General features: G+C 38.5%; 1 protein-coding gene across 1 annotated transcript; it reads left to right on the top strand.

Annotated features, from left to right (window-relative positions):
- The first annotated feature begins 11,313 nt into the window (after window positions 1-11,313).
- On the top strand, window positions 11,314-23,059 carry LOC146663504 (integrin alpha-M-like). Its single transcript, XM_085416297.1, has 30 exons — window positions 11,314-11,396; window positions 11,823-11,925; window positions 12,107-12,210; window positions 12,535-12,605; window positions 13,023-13,137; window positions 13,650-13,777; window positions 13,902-14,047; window positions 14,394-14,544; window positions 16,533-16,683; window positions 17,080-17,153; window positions 17,325-17,445; window positions 17,589-17,728; window positions 17,825-17,971; window positions 18,066-18,278; window positions 18,382-18,515; window positions 19,189-19,331; window positions 19,444-19,598; window positions 19,694-19,819; window positions 20,306-20,379; window positions 20,846-20,987; window positions 21,077-21,175; window positions 21,277-21,356; window positions 21,432-21,518; window positions 21,618-21,684; window positions 21,764-21,862; window positions 21,936-22,016; window positions 22,230-22,340; window positions 22,471-22,584; window positions 22,664-22,774; window positions 22,981-23,059. Exons 1-30 carry the CDS (start codon window positions 11,360-11,362, stop codon window positions 23,041-23,043), a joined length of 3,387 nt encoding a protein of 1,128 aa, XP_085272423.1. The 5' UTR covers window positions 11,314-11,359; the 3' UTR covers window positions 23,044-23,059.
- Window positions 23,060-23,291: the final 232 nt, after the last annotated feature.

Raw genomic sequence — 23,291 nt, 5'->3', positions numbered from 1 at the left:
ATGTCTCGGACTCCCGGACCATCAGCACCGGCTCCCCTCAGGGCTGTGTTCTTTCTCCTCTGCTCTTCTCCCTGTACACCAACTGCTGCACCTCCACCCACCAGTCTGTCAAGCTAATCAAGTTTGCAGATGACACCACCGTTATTGGACTCATCTCGGACGGGGACGAGTCTGCCTACAGGAGGGAGGTTGAACGTCTGGTGACCTGGTGCAGCCACAACAACCTGGTGCTGAATGCCCAGAAGACAGTGGAGATTATTGTGGACTTCAGGAAGCACACAGCCCCACTCCCCCCCATCATCCTGACTGACACCCCCATCACCTCTGTGGACTCATTCCGCTTCCTGGGTACCACCATCACCCAGGACCTGAAGTGGGAGCCCACCATCACCTCCGTCATCAAGAAAGCCCAGCAGAGGATGTACTTCCTGAGGCAGCTGAAGAAATTCAACCTGCCAACACGGACGATGATGCAGTTCTACACTGCAATCATTGAGTCCATCCTCACCTCCTCCATCACCGTGTGGTACGCTGGAGCCACTATCAGGGACAAACAGAGACTGCAGCGTGTTGTGCGCTCTGCTGAGAAGGTGATTGGCTGCAGACTCCCATCTCTGCAGGACCTGTACACCTCCAGGACACTGGGGCGTGCAGCTCGGATCTCAGCTGACCCTTCTCACCCTGGACACAGTCTGTTTGACCTGCTCCCCTCAGGCAGGAGGCTCCGGTCCATCCGCACCAGAACCTCTCGCCATAAGAACAGTTTCTTCCCCTCTGCTGTTGGACACATGAACAATAACCATATGACTGTCCCCGCCACTAACACATGACCCTATGCTGTGTTCACTGTATCATTCCATGTTTGGCACTGATCACCACCTGCACTCATGTATATATCTTTCAACGTAGCACTCTTAATTCTTACTCTCATGTATATATCTCATGTATATCTCATGCACATATCTTTCCACGTAGCACTTTTAATTCTTATCCCTACTTTTATTTTTTCCATGTCTATTTAAGTGTTATTTATGACACCATGTTTGCACTGAAGCACCGCAGCAATTTCCTAATGTTGTAAACCTGCTCAACATTTGGCAATAAACCCCATTCTGATTCTGATTCTGATTCTGATTCTGATTACAAGCAGACAAAACGTCTGTATACTTAAATAAATCACACAAAATTAAATACAGTGAACTACTTGAGCAGATGTTCTTTGAAGCATTATGGTAGAAACTTTGTCTTTGTAAAATGAGTTTTTTATCATTTGAAGACTGCTTCTGTACAATGAGACCCTTTTTTGTGTTTAAATTTCTGCAAACATATTTTTTAAAGAATTTGTTGTATGGTGAAAAGAAGCTTCTTTTTTTTACCATTATGTACTGCAACATGTATGGAATTCAATATATACTACAAGCACTTGCCTAAAATAACAAAGAAAAAAACTGTGAAATGTGACTTGCTTTATTAAGGAATAAATAACAGCACATGTAATTATTCAGCTTTGTGTTGCAAATCTGTATATTCACATTATAGTCTTATTGCTTTAAATTCCCTATAAAAAATGCTGATATGAAGTTTTTCCTCGGTTTGACCTGAGTATCAGCAGCTCTTTTAATATATATAAATAGAAGTAAACCTGTATTTACTTGGTAACATACTAATGCCAGAATTTGTAGTATCACAAACTAGCATAAATTGTGATTTGTTGTTTGATTTGCAACAGTGTAGCATTTTGCTGTTTACAGTTTTCTTTTTCTTTTTTTTTAAATGTTATGTCAGAATTTTTGATGTTGTGTTCGATTTTTATCACCATTTTTCATGGGAATATTTCTGAATATAATTATTGTTTCGTTCATCCGACAGAAGTATTCTGTTTACTGGCTGTTTACTATGACCAGTAACACAGGCGACCGTGGGCTGTATTCGACGCCAATAACATAAACATGCCACTCCACACAGAATCTCAGTGAGAGATCAAATGTTAGAATAATTTCATTCATCAGGTTGTATTTTCTTATTCATCATATTGATTAGACTTGTATATTATATTCTGATTAGAATTAAGGATTATTTTCAAAATCACATATAGGTAAACTCTGTTTTAACACTCTAGAGGAAGAGAAGACATTGCAGTAACATGAAGACAATACGCAAAGACCTGAAGGATGAAACAGAAGAAGGAACAATTAGACAAACACTGTGGGAATCAAACACAAATAAATCAAAGAAGGAACTGAAACTAAATACAAATCAAGATTTTTTTTTTTTTACTAAAAAAAGAACAAAAATAACCTATGCCAGATATAGGCATCTAAAACTTCATAAAACTAGACTGGAAATAGAACGCGTTTAACACAGTAGTAATGGAAACATGAACCAAACAGTGAGAAATAACAGGATAAAAAAATAGCAACAATTTATTACAAGAAATAAGATATTCAGGTCTCAGCAATGTTGCGAGGGCCCAAACTCATTTTCCAATTAACAAGGAAAATCCAAAACCTCAAAATTCAAAGATCAATATGAAATGAAGTAAGAAACACTGTGTTTTTTCCCAGAAATTATTTTTAGATGTACAAAGTAATACTGGATACCATGTTTTTAAACTCAATAAAAACAGCTACACAGTAGTTTGGGACAGGGCTCTGTCTGATTTAATGATGTGCAGTACAGGTGACTGCTCTGTTTGCATTCATGTTCACTTTGTGCACGTCAGACATTCAGTGCATCTCTTAATCTCTTCAGTACATTCAGTCATGCCACCTGCAGAAACATTCTGACTGTTCTGAAATGGTCGCATGTACTGTACAGGTAGCCTGAAAATCCACATTGACAACAGAATTGGAAGAAGATTGAAAGAAGAATCTCATGGTCCAGGTGAGTGGGTGTGTGTCTCTGCCTACAGGTGGTGCCTCAGCAACCCGTCTGAATATACACACCTGTTGCTAATCCCCGTTGCTGTATTTAAGTCCAGTGCTCTCATTGACTCTTTGCCAGAATATCTATTAACCCTCTTTAGTGCCAGGCCGCTAAGTGCAGTTCTTGCTGAGCGATAGTATTCTTGTTTTATTGACTGTGTGTCTGTGATTTCGTACTCTTGGATCATCCTTCCACCCCACTCACCTGGAGGCTGGTCTCTCACACCGTGTACAGCCACCATCCCCGGTATTCTGGTCCTCTGCTTCGATTGCCTGCCTCCCTGCATTCACCCATTGTACTCTTTTTGGACTCACATCAACCCACATGGGGCGATCGTGGCTCAAGAATTGGGAGTTCGCCTTGTAATCGGAAGGTTGCCAGTTCGAGCCCCGCCTTGGACAGTCTCGGTTGTTGTGTCCTTGTTGTGACACTTCACCCGTTGCCTACTGGTGGTGGTCAGAGGGCCCGGTGGTGCCAGTGTCCGGCAGCCCTGCCTCTGTCAGTGCGCCCCAGCGTGGTTGTGGCTACAATGTAGCTGCCATCACCAGTGTGTGAATGGGTGGATGACTGGATGTGTAAAGCGCTTTGGGGTCCTAGTAAAGCGCTATACAAATACAGGCCATTTACCATCAATGAGCACTCACCCAGAACTCACCATCTGCCTTGCCCCCATGTCACAACCTGCCTGCGGACAAGACAAGATAAAACTCTTGCTGGCCATCTCCCCAGTGAACCTACTGACGTTTCCTTCTCTCCGTTTTAGTGATTCTATTCACCGGCCCCAAACCACGACTCCTTTGCCCATTTCCTGTTCATAGTTGAAAGCACCTGATATAGTTTATTGTTCATGTTGTTGTATTCCAAGTGTCAAGTTTCTGTATAAGAAAGCTTTCACGTCTAGCCGCCTCAACAAAGAAGCTGGGGACGAGCAAGCTGTATTTACTGAGAAAGCTTAGATCCTCCAATACACGCAGCAAAATGATGGAGATTTTCTGTCACCGTGGCAAGCACAGCGTAGATTGTGCGGCTTGCTGGTGGAGCAGTATTAGAGCTGCTGACACCAACACAACAAATAAATACCATCATCCATCCTGGGCAATCCTGACCATCCTGAATCAGTGCCACAAGGATGCAGTTACTCTCTGTAATCTGTGTCCTCAGTAAACATTTTTCCTAATTACCCGTGAAAGTGATAAACATCTTTATCTTAGTAAAGCTTAAATAATTTAGTTTCACAGCTGCTAACAAGAAAATATTAGAAACTTTTATTTGGTTATTTTTATTTGTATTAATACTTATGAGTAAAACAATTTAATCTGGTTGCCCAGAAACTAATAGAACATACAGTCTGTTTACTATAAGTGTTATTATTGTTAATTAATAAGTAATAAGTTCTTGAAATACTGGTTGAAAATTAAGTAATGCTTTCATGATATAGTGTGTCTTTGCCATGGTAGTGATCTGTGACCAAGTGAAAGTTTGACATTATGCTGATTATTTTTGAATACTCTGTGATTCTTAGGTTTATGGTTATTTTTACGTCATGTATTAAGTATGTTTCAGTTAGTCCTGAGCTCTGTTATTTTTCAGTTTCTCTCCCTCAGATTCTAATCTTCAGGACCTGAAAACTCTTCAAATTAAATTGTCTCAGCAGGATGCAGCTTTTATCAAACACTTAAATCTCATGCAGGCACCGAATGACAACACCCAGAATTTATTTCTGTGTTACTCAAATGGGGTCAGCTACTAAGCCTTTAGCAAAAGACTTCACATTCACACAGTCAGGTTGAACTACACTTTGCATCTGTTTCTCTCACTCAGATGGCTCATAGCATAAAAAAGACTTTAAAAAAAAGTGAAACTTCGCGCCTCTGATACGCTCACAGCATCAGGTGTAAGGTTGTGGTGGCAAAAATGCACTTTGTCAGTGGTTGTGAAATAGAGGGTGACTTCCTGACAAGATGTTGTAGTGTGAAAAAATAAGTATGCACAGATGTGACAGGGAAAAACACATATAGTCAACTAGTTAGTCATCGACAAGCAATGTATTTTTAAATGTTAAAAGTACAATAAATTTTTTAATCTTTTAATTTTTTTTATTAAATGTTCTAGCAGGGATTGGGTGAGTGCAGAGTGAGGGGAAAAAATAAAAATGTAATTTTCAGCTTTCGCTTTCATCAAGAGGCTTATCTGAAAGATAACAAAAGTGTTTTTGACATTTTTCTTGTATCAGTAGGAATAGAAAAGCTGACATTTTTTAAATTGGCGTCTTTGTTTGTATATAAACTGTTAAGGGAAACATTTATTTTTCAATTTAAAGTGATTAAATGTTTTTGAGTAAATCCAATTTCAGCATTATAACTCCTACACAAGAGCTCTCTAAATGACTGTCTTAGCTTTGAGCTGTAACCCTGTGCACCTCCTCTGACTTCTTCTTCTTTCTGCAGAAGAAATACCTCACTCTTCTGCCCAATTAAAAAAAAACTTGTAGTTTTAATGGATGTAACACAATGAAATCCATCATTAGTGCTTCATCATTCTTGTAAAGCAAAATAAATTTGTGCTTTCTGATCAATCTGATGAATGTCTGGTATGACCTGAAACCTGTCTTCTAAATACACAGAGCACACAGACATTTTTGATTAAAAAAAAATACAGTACAAAATCAGTAGGGATCAGTGATTAGTAGGTCAACCCATATAATCTAAAATACTTTTGATGTAATTTCCTCATTTGCATTTTTTCCTCTTCAATGAATGAAGTTCAACACAGCCAGTTTTTTTTGATTATCTCAGTTGGAGATAATAGGATATCATTGTAGTGGTTTACAACTTTCTCTGTTGGCTTTTTGCTTCAGGCTCTGTGCACACTCACAGTTAATGGGTCTTATGACTCTTCTTCTGCAAAAAGTGATCCCTATGAGTGCCACATACTCCAGTCAGACACAACAACATGTCCACTGTAATTTTGTTAACACTTATAAATTCTGCTAACTTTTTCCTTTCAAATGCCTCTAGGGCTGAGTTTCTGTGTGTTCTCTTGTACTCTTGTACTTTTAAGCTAACAGACACAAGGTGGCACCCCTCTGTCCCAGCTCACTGACCTACCAGTGACAGCTCTCTTCCTCTTACTGAAGCTGTTCTTGTCTAAATTGACACCACACTATCTCCATACACTCAGGTCATATGATGATGATAATGTGGTTATTAAAAATCTGTAAATAACACAAAATAAAATAGTAAAATAATAATGACAATGTGACATACAGTTTGCACTTAATTCAGTAGTTTTAATAGAATAGAATAATCCTTTAATTGTCCCACAAGGGGAAATTTGGTTGTAACAGCAGCAAGAAAGACACATATACAAACAAACAGTACACAAGACACAAAACAGAAATACGCAATTTTTACATATTTACATCAAGGACGATGGTTACCAAAAATAGAGTACTGTACAGTTATTAAAATTAAATAAAATTAAATACAGATAAGAGGCAAACCCAGGTTATAGTGTGAATCGGTTGATAAAATAGTGCCAAGTTACAGCGCTGATGTGAACATCTATGTTTGTTGGGAGCAGTTCTGATTGTATAGTCTGACAGCTGCAGGGATGAAGGACCTGCAGAAACGCTCTTTCATGCATCGAGGATGCAGCAGTCTGTCACTGAAGGAGCTCTGCAGTTCAGCAACATTTCCATGCATGGGGTGGGAGACTCTGTCCATCAGAGATGTTATTTTGGCCAGAGTCCTTTTGTCTCCCACCACCTGCACTGGGTCCAGGGTGCATCCCAGAATAGAGCTGGCCTTCCTAGTGAGTTTATCCAACCTCTTCCTCTCAGCTGCCGATAAACTGCTGCTCCAACATACAACACTGTAAAAAATGATAGATCCCACCACAGAGTCATAGAAGGTCTTTAAAAGCGCTCCCTGGACTCCAAATGACCTCAGCCACCTCAGCAGGTAGAGTCTGCTCTGACCCTTCCTGTAAAGAGCATCGGTGTTGTGGCTCCAGTCTAGCTTATTGGTACCTTATAGGCCATACCAATAAGATACTAAAAACTTATACATAAATTGTGGTTTACTTATGCAAAAATGCAAAAATTGTAAGCCAATTTACAATACATAATCTGTATTATACTTAAAACATGCTGTAATTAAACAAATCAGGGAGATTTTAACAGAGTGAATCTCAAACGGACATTTCACAACCTTCACCAGCACATCAACTGCCCCACCCGGGGCACGAGGACATTAGACCACTGCTACACCCCGTTCAAGAACTGTTACAAGGCTCAGCCCCTGCCGGCATTTGGAAAATCGGACCATTCCGCCATCTCCCTCATGCCTGCTTACAAACAAAGGCTAAAGCAGCAACCACCAATCAGGAGGGAGGTCGCTCGCTGGACGGACAAATCGGTGGCCGCGCTGCAGGACGCACTGGATGACGCAGACTGGGACATGTTTCGGTGCAGCTCTGATGACATCAACATGTTTACGGAAGCGGTTGTGGGATTTATCGGGAAACTAGCGGACGACACAGCAGAAAGAACTATCATCCGAACGTTTCCCAACCAGAAGCCGTGGGTGGATAAAAACATCCGCGACGCTCTGAGATCACGCACCGCTGCCTACAATGAAGGGCTTGTCTCTGGTAATATGGACCTATACAAGGCTGCGTCCTACAACGTGCGCAGCGCGGTCCGAAAGGCAAAGCGGAGCTACGGGGAAAAACTAGAGTCACAGCTACGACAGTGCGACTCTAGGAGCCTGTGGAAAGGACTGAAGACTATAACGGACTATAAACGACCAGCTTCTTCAATGATGAATGCAGATGCTTCACTGGCTGATGAGCTGAACACGTTTTATGCTCGCTTCGACGCCGCAGCAATTAAAACAACAAACGGCTGCGCGCACTCGGAGTGCACCAGTGAAGAAAATGCATTCGTCATCACAGAGCATGCCGTGAGGAACACCTTCAGGAGGGTAAACACCAGGAAGGCAGCAGGACCAGATGCAATCCCTGGCCGGGTCCTTAGAGCCTGCACTGATCAACTAGCACCGGTGTTCACAGAGATCTTCAACCTCTCCCTGGCCCAAGCTGTGGTTCCCACGTGCTTCAAACAGTCCATTATTGTCCCTGTTCCAAAGAAACAACAGCCCGCTTGCCACAATGACTACCGTCCAGTAGCACTGACTTCAATTGTGATGAAGTGTTTTGAAAGACTGATGAGAGATCACATCACTTCTTCACTTCCTGCCACCATCGACTCACTTCAGTTTGCTTACCGGACTAATCGTTCCACAGACGATGCCATATCTCACCTGCTCCACACATCCCTGAGTCACCTGGACACTGGCAGAGGGAATTATGTTAGGATGCTGTTCGTGGACTACAGTTCAGCATTCAACACAATAATTACCTCTAAGCTTTTCACCAAGTTGACGGATCTAGGACTCAGCTCATCACTGTGTCAGTGGATCCTCAACTTCCTCACAGACAGACCCCAATCAGTGAGGGTGGGAAAACAAGTCTCCCCCTCCATCTCACTCAGCACTGGAGTGCCTCAGGGCTGTGTTTTAAGCCCCCTGCTGTACTCACTGTATACTTATGACTGTGTAGCCACATCCGACACCACCTCCATTGTCAAGTTTGCTGACGACACTGCTGTTGTGGGCCTGATCTCCGACAACATTGAGACGGCCTACCTGGAGGAGATTAGGAACCTGGAGACCTGGTGCCAGGAGAATAACCTCCTCCTAAACATCAGCAAGACTAAGGAGCTGATCGTGGACTTCACTACAAAGCAGGCGAGGAATTACAAACCCCTCATCATCAGTGGCACGCCAGTGGAGAGAGTGGACAGTTTCCGATACCTGGGTGTCCACATCACTCAGGACCTGTCATGGTCCTGTCACATCAACACCCTGGTTAAGAAAGCCCGTCAGCGTCTCTTCTTCCTCAGAAGACTTAGAGACTTCCATCTGCCACTGAAGGTGCTCAAGAACTTCTACTCCTGCACCATCGAGAGCGTCCTGACGGCAAACATCTGCACCTGGTTTGGGAACAGCACCAAGCAGGACAGACGAGATCTGCAAAGGGTGGTGCACTCGGCAGAACGCATCATTCAATCAGAGCTCCCTGACCTGCTGTCCATCTACACCAAGCGGTGCAAGTCCAAAGCTAGGAAGATTATGATGGACCTCTCCCATCCCAACAATGGACTCTTCTCACTGTTGAGGTCTGGGAAGCGCTTCCGCTCCCTTAAGGCCAAAACAGAGAGAATGAGGAGGAGCTTCTTCCCCCAGGCTATTCGGGGCCTGAACCAGGTGTAGGACTGGACTCTCCCAAACACGTCACTATAAGACTGGACTCTCACACACGTCACCACACGCACCACCACACATTTCCTATAATCCCATAATTCCTATAATTTATAATCCTTATCTTTATAATCTCTTCTGCTATTTGCACATTCTTTACTGTAAATTCCTAAGTTAATTTGTAAATTTTGTAGTAAACTGTAAATTGTAAATATTGTAAAACTTTTCTTCTGTCATTTAATGGTCGGGCATTGTACAGCAACAAGCATTTCACCCCCATGTCATACTGTGTATGGTTGTGTGTGTGTGACAAATAAAATTTGAATTTGAAATCAGTGAAAATGTGAAGATTTTAAATCGCAAATCTGAACACAACCTGCTCCAAGTGAGGTTGTGTTCAGCGTAGGGAACTGTAACCCTGAGCCAGCTCCCACTTCTAGAAGCAGAGTAAAGTCAGTCATAAAATGCATATATTAGGTACTATATACACAGTTTTAGAAAATGAGACATAAGAATTGCATGAAATCTGAAGAGGTGAGTGTGATTTTAAACATTTAAACATATTCAGTGTCACAAATGAATACAAAATATTACTTAAAATATAAAAAGGAAATAAAATAAAGTAAATGTAACTGTCTAAAGCCAGAAACAAGGGTAATATACACTAGTGAGCGTCAAAACCATGGTCCATGGTCAACCAAGACCATTTTGCAAGTCTGTGTTTTCAAATTGGGTAAAACTCCAAGCTTAGCAAAGGTCATACATTCGCACAGTCAGGCTTGCTCTAATCTGCATCTGTTTCAATTTATCACACTCAGTTCATAAGAAATCACAGAGAGACTTGAAAAAAAGTGAAACTTTGCGCCTCAGATGTGTTCGGATCATTGGGCGTTAGGTTATGTTGACAAAAGTGCACTTTACCGGTGGTGGACTTGCAGACAAAGAGGGTGACTTCCTGAGAAAGATCATAATCTGAACTAGTAAGCATATACAGATATGAAAAGGTGTCAAAAGTAGCAGAGTCAACTGTTAGTCATCTAGCAGGGTTCTGACATTATTTTTAGATGCTCAAAGTATTACTGAATACTGTTTCTTAATCCTAAACTGGAACATACAATGAGTGAGCTATGCCGACACATTTAAAGTAAATGGCTTTAATTTTGACTTAATGTGCACATTCGATACCTGCATAGAACATTTACTTTCATTTACTTTTTTCACCCATAGACATGAAGTACCCACATATTGAATCCAGGGATATTCAACCAACTCATGCTACGTGCATCTTTGGGGTTTTTTGAAAGGGAAATTATTAGATTTTATGACTGAGTGAGAGTGTAGAGGAGGTCAGGCTTTGTATACATACAACTGAAACTATATTCACGATAACGAATAGATAGAAGGTTTCATTTGGTTATTTATGTTATGGTTGGACAGGCTTGGGTTTTGTTCCTGCTTTTTTCTCCGTCTACTTTGTCTCCTGTCATGTTCATGGTATTTGAGGATCAAATTCCATGAGCTGACTGGATGACTAGTGCCATTGTTCTCTACGTTGCCACTCTGTTGGTAACTAGGGCTTGCTTCTTGCTACTAAAACTTTGTGCTTTCTGAACAGTGTTCCTCCATTAACTCTTATGAGTCATGTAACAGATACTACCTGTAAGACAAACCTAAGCTTAAAAGCTGGGGTAACCCACCACGACCAGACAAACCTACCAGCATCTCTCCACTGATTTCCTCACCACTCCTAAAGAAAGACAGCCTATTAACCAGTTCTCCACAACTCCAGTTGAAGGGAACAGGAAGCCCAGAAACTAATATAATAAACAGAATGGCTTGTTTAAGGATTATTGTTGTTTACTGAAAAATGTAATGCTTAAAGAACTTGATCAAAATTAAGTAACACCACTTAACAGTAGCAGCACTGTGTCTTATTAAACACAGTGCTGTCAACATTGTAACTCCTCCTACATAAGACTTCCTCCTAATGACTCTCCTAGCTTTGATCAGTCGCCCTATAATATCTGCATTTTTGGTTTCATCTCCTCTGATGCTTTCAGCAGAAGTAGTACTTCACTCATCTGTCATTTATTTTTCATGGGAGTAACACAATGGAGTGGACAATAAGTGTTACAACTTTATTGTCAGGTAAGACAGGTTTGTGCATTCTGATTTAGTCTTTTATTCTCTAATAATTAACATCTCCAAATAGTGAAGATACAAATGACATTTAATTAAATCTGCAACCTGTGTTTCCACTAAATAAAATCTATAAGCAAATGGAATTCCACATCTAGCTGTTTTTTTCTTCTTCAGTTCTTTAGAAAAGCAAATGTATGTATGGTTGTTTTTAAGTGAATATTGCTCCAATTCACTATGTTCAGAACTTAAATCAGAATTTCTGACTTTGTTGCTCTTTAGTTGGAATACAAAATGAAATAAACAAAACCCATTGAAGTAAAAAAAAAGTGACACAGTGTATACATTTTCTTGTATACCTTAAATATAGATAACTATAACTACATAATCGTCCATTACATGAGACTATGATGTTCTTTCTTCTTTAATTCTCAGTATTAAATGCTGCACTTTGTTTCAACATTGATCCTGTGGCTTGGAAGACCCTGAGGAGTGCTGCTGCTGGTTTTGGCTACCAAGTGGTGCAAAGACAATCAGAGTAAGACAGAACAAGGATTATTATGTTTAATGTGGATTTGCAACTGCTATGTATTTTGTATTTTTAGAACAAAGATCTCTGTTATGGCCAACAGAAATAATTAAACAAGCATACAATATTTCTGAGCTTATTGCTCTCTAGACTTACATCATTCTCATTATTCTGTTATTTATTTCCTTAGTTTGCTCATCAGTGCTCCACTTGAACAGTATTCACAAAATGGAAGAGGGAAAATATATACGTGCACCACCTCCTCCCCAAAGTGCCAAAATATTGAATTTGAAGGTAGGTAACTGTTTGTCTTGACAGGATGTCCTGAAACTTTGACTTTCCACATCCAAGCCCAGAATTAAATTGGTTAAATCAAATCATAGTTTGAGTAGATTTCCAAAACAAATATTTTAGTATGTAACAGTAATGTAGTAAAAATTATATTACTGATGAAGTACACCAAGCAAAGAAAAGCAAATTATTAAGATTATTCTTTTTAATTTTTCAGTTGTTATAGCTGTCATGTCAAAAAGGAAAAAGTTCTTTAATTGTGGTACTTTGGAGTTGTCAAAAGTTTTTTATGAGTGTTATAACAAATGTAGAATACTTTTATTACAGCACCAGGTTTTGCAGTCAACATGTCGCTTGGTTTAACAATGAAAAGTGATCCCACGGCACAAAACACTGTGGTGAGTTGTTGAACTACAGACATTACCAGTGCTTTGTTAAAAATCACAAAGGATGAAATTCTTCTGTCCTCTGCGTCTCAGATGTTTTCTTATAGTTAGAAAATAAATCATGAGTTTGTGGCATGCCCTTATTATTTTTTTGGTGGGGAGGGGTTGAGTTACAATAACTTCAGAATATTTAATAAAGACATGCAAAATTTTACCTTTATACGCTGAAAAGAATAAAAATTAATAAAACTGGGCCTAAAGGTCTTTTTTTTTGTAATTCAGGTTTTTACCATTTAAGCTGTGTGAAAAGCTGAATGTAATTTTTTTTTTAAGATTTGGTTGATTTTATATGGAGCAAACTATTGCTTAAAAGAAATGGAAATAATCAACTCAGTGTATTAATCACAACTTGACTTTTTCTCCTCTCAGGTGTGTGGGCCAACCATTCCAAATGACTGCAATAGTATCACCATGTACAACGGTGTGTGCTTTGAGATGGATCACTCTAGTACATTTGGAACACCCAGACCTGGTTTTATTCAAGGTAACAGTACATGGAGCTTGGAAAAATATACCTCAAATCATTAAAATCCTGCCTAAAAAAAAAAAAAAAAAACCACTTGCATTTTATACTTCATCATAGTGTCAAAATCTTTTATGTTTGTGCCTTTCTATTATTTTGTACATATTCCTCTAGTTTATATAGCTCTTCTGTTGGCTATTTATTTCTGATGTCTTTACTATTTTTTTTTCACTTACAACTGCAGAGTTGGGATTATACATGTACAATGACAATAAAAAGCTATTTTTTTCTATTCTATTCTGTAAGTAAAGCTTATTTAAGTAAGTTTTACTTAGTTTTTTGAGGCAACAAGTTTGCATAATGTTTTAAGTTCTGGTAACTAATTGGATTTTATAGTGTAATCTCTAAATCTCAGCACAACTGAAACTGTATTATGACTTTATATTTCGTATAACTGAAAGTATGTTGAAACCATTAAAAACATCTATTAACCCATTAAAAATTTATTTCATTTTGAATCTATATCTTGAAAGCGTGCCTGCCCCAAGCAGACATTGCCTTTCTGTTGGATGGTTCAATCAGTGTGTCTTCTAGAGATTTTCAAACAATGAAGAAGTTTGTGAAAGATCTAATCCAGTCATTGCTTTCAATTGATACACAGGTGAGGTGCTGTAATCCTTTAAATACTAGCACACACATAAAATAGTTTCATTATTATTTCCATTTAACTTCACAAAACATGGCTGTTTTACGTGTTTTAAATATTTTTTCTCCTTCCTTTTTAGTTTTCTGTTTCCCAGTTCTCTACTTCACCACAGGTTCATTTTTACTGCACAAAATTTTCATCATCTACATCACTGGATACTACCATCAAAGAAATTAGCAAACTAGGAGGAACTACTTACACAGCGAAGGCCATCAAACATGTTGTGTAAGGGATGCAAAGATATTATTATTTATTCCCTAACTCTGTAAATCTAACCACACTGAGCACTGTGGTCCATGTGTTCAAGCTTTTTGAAAGAGACAATGAAAGACTTGTGTTTGGGGGTATTCTACTAATTGTGAGATGGCCCAAAGAAAACCTCAATTCAAATACTTGCAAAGCTAATTTTGAAAAAAAAAAAAAAAAAAAAAAAACTCCAATAAATAAATTTGCTAAGTACAAAAATCCGTCTACATCGAAAGGTAATATGAAAAAGAATGATGCATGCTGAAATAATACTCAATAATTCTCAAGATGTTTTGACATTAGATTTTTGTTTTTCATTTAACAGGGAAAAGGTTTTCATACCACAAAGAGGTTCCAGACCAAATGTGAAGAAGGTCTTGATAGTAATTACCGATGGGCAATCCCATGATCGAAATCATCTGCACAGTGCAGCACAGCTAGCAGAGAGTAAAAACATTGTTCGATTTGCTATTGGGGTAAGTACTTTGATTATTTAAGCTTGCAGAATGTGTAAAGTTGTTTGACCATCGGAACCAATGCCATGAAGGTTCTAATGCACTGTTTTTGTTACCAGATGAAATTATTGCGTAAGCAGGGGGTGTCCAATGCATTATGTACCTCAGCACAGCTGTATTTAATTATAGTGAGCATGTAATCATGCGTAGTATCAGAACTAGAGATGGCACGATACCACATTTTTATGTCTGATACCGATATAAATTTGGATATCTGCCGATACCGATATGAATCCGATATAGTGTGTTTTTTAATCAATAAAACTGTTTTTATTAATATTAATATCTTGCTGCTTTTTGTATAAGTTCAGACTCAAATTAAAAACTGTGGCTCAGGGGGTTGGGAATTGCATCTGTAACCGGAAGGTCGCCGGTTCGATCCCTGGCCTCTCTGTCCTGGTCGTTGTGTCCTTGGGCAAGACACTTTACCCTACTTGCCTACTGGTGTTGGCCAGAGGGGCCGATGGCGCGGTATGGCAGCCTCGCTTCTGTCAGTCTGCCCCAGGGTAGCTGTGGCTACAACTGTAGCTGCCTCCACCAGTGTGTGAATGTGAGAGTGAATGAATAGTGGCATTGTAAAGCGCTTTGGGTGCCTTGAAAAGCGCTATATAAATCCAATCCATTATTATTATAAAAACAAAACACTAAAAAATGCACTGCACCCAGAATGTTTCATAGTTCAGCAATACTGATCAATCTAATAAACCTAAACCTACTCCATCCTCCCTATTCTGGTATTTTAAAGAGTAAGCAACCTAACTAATAGGGTTCTAAAACTCCCAGCAAAAAAATAAAATAAAATAGGGAATCACCCTCCACCTCGTGATGCTTAATCGACGTAATCAACTTTAATTTGATGCAGTGTGAAAAAAAATGCACAGAAATCTATTATTTTTCAAGAGTAATTAAAGAGATTCAACATCTTTCTTCAACAGAATTGCAGACTGCACAGATGGTACCTTCCCAAAGGAAAAAGTACTATAGCTTACTAGGGTATATTAGATTTAATAGTTACTATATACAGTAATGGACTTCTATACATTTTACATCAGATTAAAACTTTGGGTGTAAGATTTGGATAATTATTTATTAAAAGCTAGACATTTTAAATGAGAATAAGAAAGGAAAGTATGTCTTTGTGCCCCCCTTTTCCCGGTTCATGCCCTATCGGCCCCCCTGGCTAAACTTTGCTAGATCCGCCCCTGCACAGTTACCAGCCGTCAGCTACGTAGAAAAGGATCCTGGTGTAGAAAGTAATATTAAATAAATTCTAACAACAGCTTATCAAGGTTAAACGTGCTGCTGTTGTTCAGCCGCTGGTTTCCTCTTTCTGGCGCGAAGTGGGCGATAAACAAACAAGAGAGACTGACTCGCAACAGAAAAGCCGATCAGCTGATCATTAATCAGTTTCACATAGCAGCAGGAGAGAGAAGAGGCAGTCGCTCCATATATCGGTTGTTAAGCTTAACGTGGGAATTCTTTATAAACATTCAGAGATGAACTTACACACTTGCTTTACTTCTCTCTGGGATCACTTCCTCAGAGATGAAATGCCGGATTGCTAGCAAGGCTACAAATACACACAGCCGCTCTATCACATGACGCATACTGCTCCGAGGTGCTACGGTTATGAGCCGAGTTACGCCATGTCGCAAGTTTTTTGAGGTGCTTTTTTGATATTTAATGGATCGGATTACTTTTTTTATTTCCCTCCGATATCCGATCCAGTAATTTACGTCAGTATCGGACCAATACCGATACTTAATATCGGATCAGTCCATCTGTAATCAGAACCCAAACATATTTCTAACAAATAATGCATAATTCCTGTCTGTAAATGATATATTATAATGGGGTGAAAACGTTAAGTTTATGATTGTATTTTGTTAAAGGGACCAAATCATTTTGCATAGCATGACAATGTAAACATAATTTCCCAACAAACCTAGGTGGGGAATGCATTTACTAAAACTGAAGCAAAACGAGAACTGCACACCATTGCATCGTCTCCTTCAGACAAACACGTGTTTCAAGTGAAGAACTTCAACGCACTTGAATTAATAAGACAGAATCTGCAGGAGAAAATTTTCTCCATCGAAGGTACAAACATGAATTTAATGCTAGATTTTTGTTTCCTTTATTGGTTTGTTATCCTACTGATTGACTAAAATAACATACATTGTAAATACATTGTATTAACCTTTTTATTTACTATATTACTTTATTGTGTCATGGCAAAATATCTCATCACTATACATTATTGAAACTGAACACTAATTGCCACTTCAAACCTAATGAAAGGATTGAAAGAATTAACTTGTAAATGTTGTATTGTGTCTCTTTTTTACCTTCTAGTTTATTTTTGTGTTTATAATAAATAGCAAAAAAAAAAAATCTTTTGAAACTATTACTTGAAGCATAATGAATTTGTATTTACAAAATTTGCAAAGTGAAATTTGTTTTATGTGTTTTATCATCTTGTTTTTTATGTTACAGGATCTCAAAGCAGTGGAGAGTCACTGAAAATGGAAATGTCTCAAGAGGGATTCAGTGCAGTTTATGTGCCTGAGGTAATTAAAACCACCTGAAACTCACCAGACAGTATAGTCATAGAAAGAGAGATTCCTGTGTGCCAAATTTTGTGACGTAAAGGCAAACAGACAGTTATGCAACTGAACACCATCCAGATTTTAAATGCAAAGTAAATTGTATTTTAAATGTATTTTCTGTCTGCACTGTAGGGAATTCAAATGTCTATTGTTGGTGCAAACCAATGGAAGGGAGGCTACGTGCAATACACAACAGAGGGCCAGAAAGTGAAAACATATGAGGATGTGTCTTTGGAGCCTGACAGTTATCTTGGTAGTTTTTAACAATTGAATTCATATATCTGTCTTTGTGTGTATAGCTCTACTGCAATTAATTGACCAAAACACATGTATCAGTTTGCAAAATGGAAAAAGTCGCAATAAGGAGTCTTTCCTTTTTGACTACCTAAATTCTAGGTTACTCCATGGCAATTGTTATAACCAAAAATGGCACACTTACTATTATTGGTGCTCCAAGATATAAACACAGAGGAGTGGTGGTCGCTGTTAACAGACAAAGCTTTGAAAACCAAAAGATTGAGCCCTTTTCATCACAGGTATGTACTTACAGCAATACAGATCTGAATTACAAACAAAAGCTTTTGATTAAAGAAAACATGAATCATTTCATTAATAATATCTTCCTTACACAGTATCAGACTGGTGAATATTTCGGGGCAGAGGTGTGTACCATGGACATAAATAATGATGACATCACTGATCTAATCTTCATATCAGCCCCAATGTACACGGAGCCTGATAGAGAGGGAAGAGTTTATGTTTGCAGATTAACTGGTTTGGTAAATTGCATTTTAACTACTGCCATGGAATTAATCAGTTTATTTGTATACTTTTTAATGATGATAAAAAACACTCTCACTTTCCTCCATTTAGTTTGTGGAGTGTAATTTTGATGATCCATTAGTACTAAGAGGACATGCAGCTGTCAAAGGAAGGTTCGGCTCTTCTCTTGCTGTGCTGCCTGATCTAAACTCAGATGGATTCAGGGATTTGGCAGTTGGAGCACCTTTGGAGAATGATGGTGAAGGCAGCATCTACATATTCCACAGTGAAGGAGGAGGAAGAATCAGTTCTACTTACTCACAGGTACACAACATCAAAGTACTCACAAGATGACTGAAATCATCTACCATGTAAATCCAATATCTAAACAATCTGCAGCTTAATTAAAATATGTCCATGTATGCAGAGAATAACTGGCTCTGAGGTCCAGTCAGGACTGAAGTTCTTTGGCCTGTCCATCAGTCAGTCGTCTTTTGACCAGAGTGGTGATGGACTTCCTGATTTAGCGGTGGGTTCAAAGGGCACAGTTGTCTTACTGAGGTAAGTCCAAGATACTCCAGTCATGCACTATTGTTGTCTGTCGTAATTCTACAATCTTTGTTGATGGTCCAACTTAATCCAACTTAATAAATACACTAATTGTATAAAGTTCAGGTCAGTTTGTATGCTCAATATTCTAAGTTGGTCAAAAATGATCAGGTTTTTCATGATAAGGGATTATTGAATTTTAATCACATACAGCTATCATATTATATGAAGGTTTGTTTTAAAATCCTCACAGACCATTGGCATTTTTGGAATTGACTTACCACAAGATAAGAAGCACAGATTAAGCACAGCTCCTGTGGGTTTCATTCAAATATCAAAATGAAATATGAAATGCATAACAGTAGCCTTTTCCTAACAAACATGAACAAATGCATACATTACCTAACAGCAGAAGATGTCATTAAAAGGGTGGTTAGTTCAGAAGACCGTAATGTTCAAATCGTTCTTATTTAGTGAGGCTATTACCATGATGAAGTTGCACCACTGGAACATAAGAGTGATAATCTTAAAAAAAGCGGTAATGTTCTAAAACTTTGAAATGTTGGTAAAGAAAATATTTGACTGATGCTAATTCACGGTAAAACACCAAAATTGAAGGGCAGCTTTTAGTTTGGTACTATTTAAAGAGCCAAATCTTGTTCTCATTTGTTTTCCTACTCTCCAGATCAAGACCCATAGTACTGGTTGAAGCTGACGTGTCATTCAGCCCAAACCGAATTCCTACTCAGAATGTAGACTGCTCAAAACCATTGGAGAACACAGCTGAAATCTGCTTTACTATGAGTACAATATCTACAGTCAACACAGGTTCATCATTCTCCTTGTTTTCTCTGAACTACAAAGCCACTGTCCAGCAATTTAACTTTTTATTTATTTATGTACATTTGCAGCATTGAAATCAAACACTCATTTATTCCAGCTCAAGTGAAGATTAATTATACTTTAACACTGGATGCCACTCGCAAGCCTCCAAAAAACCGAGCTTACAGCAGCGGGAAACAACAAGAGGAGTCCGGATCAGTTATTATTGACTTAAGAAGAAAAAAGTGTTCAACTATAAAATTTCTTATTGAGGTAAAGCCTAACAACAAAAGATTTTGTTTAATGAATTTTATTTTTAAGACTCGACCAAATCTGAATTTAAACTTAACACTGCTCCCTTCTTGCAGGCCTGTCCAGAAGATGCTCTTAATGAACTTTCCAATTATCTTGAATTTTTGTTTTATGGGTTGCCCTCCAACACAAATCTCAGACCAAGTCTTTCCCAGCAAGCTCAAACAACAACAATTTATCCAGTAAGTGAACTTTAAAAAACAAACACCAGACACCTCTTTGCTGGTGCTTGCTAAAGGATGTGGTAAATGTCTCCACTTGACTCAAAAAGTGAGAAAGAAAATGAAAGAATGTGTACTTTGTATCAGATCAGAGAGCGGCTTTTTGACTTCATAGTCACTATAGGCCACATTACTGGCACCATAGACAGAAAGAATTTGACCCTCTCATGCCTGGGTGTTGCTGCTAGTCCAGTTTCCTCACGAATGGGGCAAGCTAGGAGCTAAGCAAAAAGGTCTGGGTTAGCTCCACACCTAGCAAGAAAGAGCCATGTACTACTGTGGGAAGTTCCATCCTCCTCCTCAAGACATTCTCTATCCTGAATGAGGATGATTTCCTCAAAATATAAATATGAAAGAAATGACATTTGATTCACCTAAACAATGTTTTATTTTGTCGGTAAATATTATATTTAGTATATGCTCTTTACATCATGTCATCTTTCACAGTTGAGGTTTGAGATTAACTGCAGGACTGACAACAAATGTGTTGATAACCTGAAAGTGGATTTCAATTTCACCAGGTGAGTTGATCTGCTGAGAATCTTCCTACATAAACAGATCACAAGAATGTCTCCTTAATATCCCCTTTTGCACCAATTTATGTCCCCTCAATACAAATTTTAAGTGCTTTGTTAAAGCTTTAACTCCCCCACCCCAATTTCCATAACGTACCGTTAATAAAACGAGAAAAACTGATGACAGCCTCAATGGTTCTTTACGTCAGCAAATTTGAGCATAACTCAATAAATTAGAAAGGTAAAAATATATTCCCACATCGCACCCGTGGCCCTTTGATGCATGTCTTCCTCTTTTCTGTCTACTCTTCATTGTTAAGCTACTGAATAAAGACAAATAGTCTGAAAACAAATCTTAAAATAGCATGTTAGCATTGGGCTCAAAGCTGAATATGATGGCGCTTCAATAACTTTTGTGTTGCAGCAGTCTTATTTTTCCCCCCTTTCTTCTGATCCTCATTCAAACCACCAGATCCTCAGTGGTTAAAGTGGGCATTGATGAGCTTCTGAATGTCACAGTCACAGTGGAGAACAGAGGAGAAAACTCCTACAACAGTCGTGTTATTCTCACGTACCCAGCTGGACTCTCCTACAGGAAGTTCACCATTCAGCAGGTAAAGCATCAGAATCAAGTCTGTATCAGTTCATCACTGATCTGCTGTTCTTCCAATGCCTCCAGCAGTCATTTTCTTTTCTAACAAAGGGAAGAATTGAGTGCAACTCCTTGGACAGTGAAGATGGTTTATCACAAGGAATGACAGGCTGCACTATTGACAAGCCAATTTTCAAGAGCAAAACTGAGGTTTGTTTTTTTTAATGTTTTTTTTTAATGTAGAACATCTTTTCTCACTTTTAGTGAGAGTTTTAAAGACAAAGCACTCTTATCTCTCTCAATAAATTCAGGCTTCTTTCATTGTCGCCTATGAGATTAAAACCAACAGTCAACTTGAGAGGAAGATTTTTGTCACTGCAGATATCACCAGGTACTGTTCCTTTGGCACAAGTACATTTCATGTAAGCATAGATACAGTACAAATGTTTTCACTTTTCTCTTTTAGTGGAAATCAGGAGCATGCCCCTACAAGTGAACTTTACAAAAAGCAATGGATTGATGTGAAATACAGCATTTTCATGACATTTGAAAGGTGTGTGTTGTTCTGTTTAAAAATAAAAGAAGTCAATTAGAAATTAACAAATGTTGTCTTGCATAGTATTTATTTAATCTTTAACATATGTCTTTTTAGCTCCCTTAGCTACAACAATTTCACATTTGGGATGACATTTCAGAAACCAGTCCAACAGTCAATCAAAGTATGAAATAACTTCTTGAGTAAGTTCCTTGATTTAGAATGAACGTAACGATTGGTGTTCCTTTTCTTTTCTTATTTAGGTTACAAATTATATCAGAACACTTAACTTTACCGTGGTGATCAGGGTTCCAGTGAAACTTGGTGAAAAAGACATTTGGGTGGATTTGAGCAGCCTACAGGTAATATATAAATGTTTTGCCATGATGCAAAATCATGGCAAAACCAAGCATACATAAATCAAATATACTGCAGATTTCAGACTGTCAGAGTGGAAATGATGAAGAACCAGGTGCCACAGATTTTGTTCCAAAGATACAAAAGGATAAAGTGGTGGTAAGTATGCCTCTGCACTTTAGCTGCTGAAAATCAGACTAATAGTAGAGTTAAAAACACATTGCACACTACACTGATCTTTATCTAACAATGTAAAGCATCTTGAAGCAACTGTTGTTGTGATTTGGTACTATATAAATAAAATTGGATTGAACTGAATATATCACAATACACTGGATCACAGCAAGTGTACTCTTTTTAAATCACCCACAGGACTGCTCTGTAGCCATGTGCAGAGTGTTCAAGTGCAACACATTCATGGCAAGGCTGCAGAGTAGGACGTACAAAATCTCTGCCAACCTCAGTTCAAGATGGATAGAGCAGGTAATTAAAGGGTAATTGTGGTAATAAAAAAAAAAAAAAAGTACAACTGTTACTATGTACTTGTAACTTCATTAAATTTTTCAGACATTTACTCTTAACTCATTCTTTTTTTGTTGTTGTTGTTTAAAAGATTGGACTTCAATCTGCCAAATTCCTCTTGACCAGCACAGCCAGTCTGGAGTACGATGAAACCCAGTACATCTACTTTTCAACAGGGTCCAACAGTAATCCTCCTGTATACAAGGTGAGTACACAATATTTCCTCTTGTTTCAGTTATACAAGAGCTGGAAAGTCATCCACATTCTGTCACCTCATTGTTCAGATAGAGGCAGAAGTAGACGTGCGGCCTGAGCCAGATTTTACCAAAGAGATCATTGGAGGATCCCTGGGAGGTTTGGCCTTTCTGGCTTTACTCACTGTTGGCCTGTATAAGGTGAGATGGTCTACTTTTTTTTCTAGTCAATATCACAATTTTAAAAATGTTTAAAAGAGTTAAAGAAACTGTTTCAAAGCTTATTATCTTTAGTCACTAACTTTTTATTACATTATTATTATATTATATCATTTCTTTTCCTTTGTCATTGCAACTCCATTGCATGATTGCTGCCTTTTTAAATGTTTTTTTCCTTGCACTCCTAGGCTGGATTTTTCAAGAGTAAATATAAACAGATGATAAATGAAAATGCAAAAGACAGCAGCTAATGCAGGTGCATCCCCAGCGGAATTACCTAAAAAGAAACAAACATGGTGTGTGTAAATGTTCATGCCACCACATTTGAAGAATTATACAAAAAAACAGCTGTGTCTGAAATCATTCCCTCACTCACTCATTCACTATTATCTATAACATAGGTTCCTACCTGGTGGTCATGACCCTAAAAATTGGGTCACAACATAAACCTCAAATATCAAAGAACGTTTATTTTTTTACAAAGTACCTTCAGAAGTGC

Source organism: Rhamphochromis longiceps, linkage group LG8, assembly GCF_057381845.1.
Source record: "Rhamphochromis longiceps isolate RC_006_pf linkage group LG8, R_longiceps_female_GT1.1, whole genome shotgun sequence".
Lineage (NCBI taxonomy): Eukaryota > Metazoa > Chordata > Actinopteri > Cichliformes > Cichlidae > Rhamphochromis > Rhamphochromis longiceps.
Note: the sequence above shows the minus strand (reverse complement) of the source record. Positions and strands in the feature narration are given on the sequence as shown.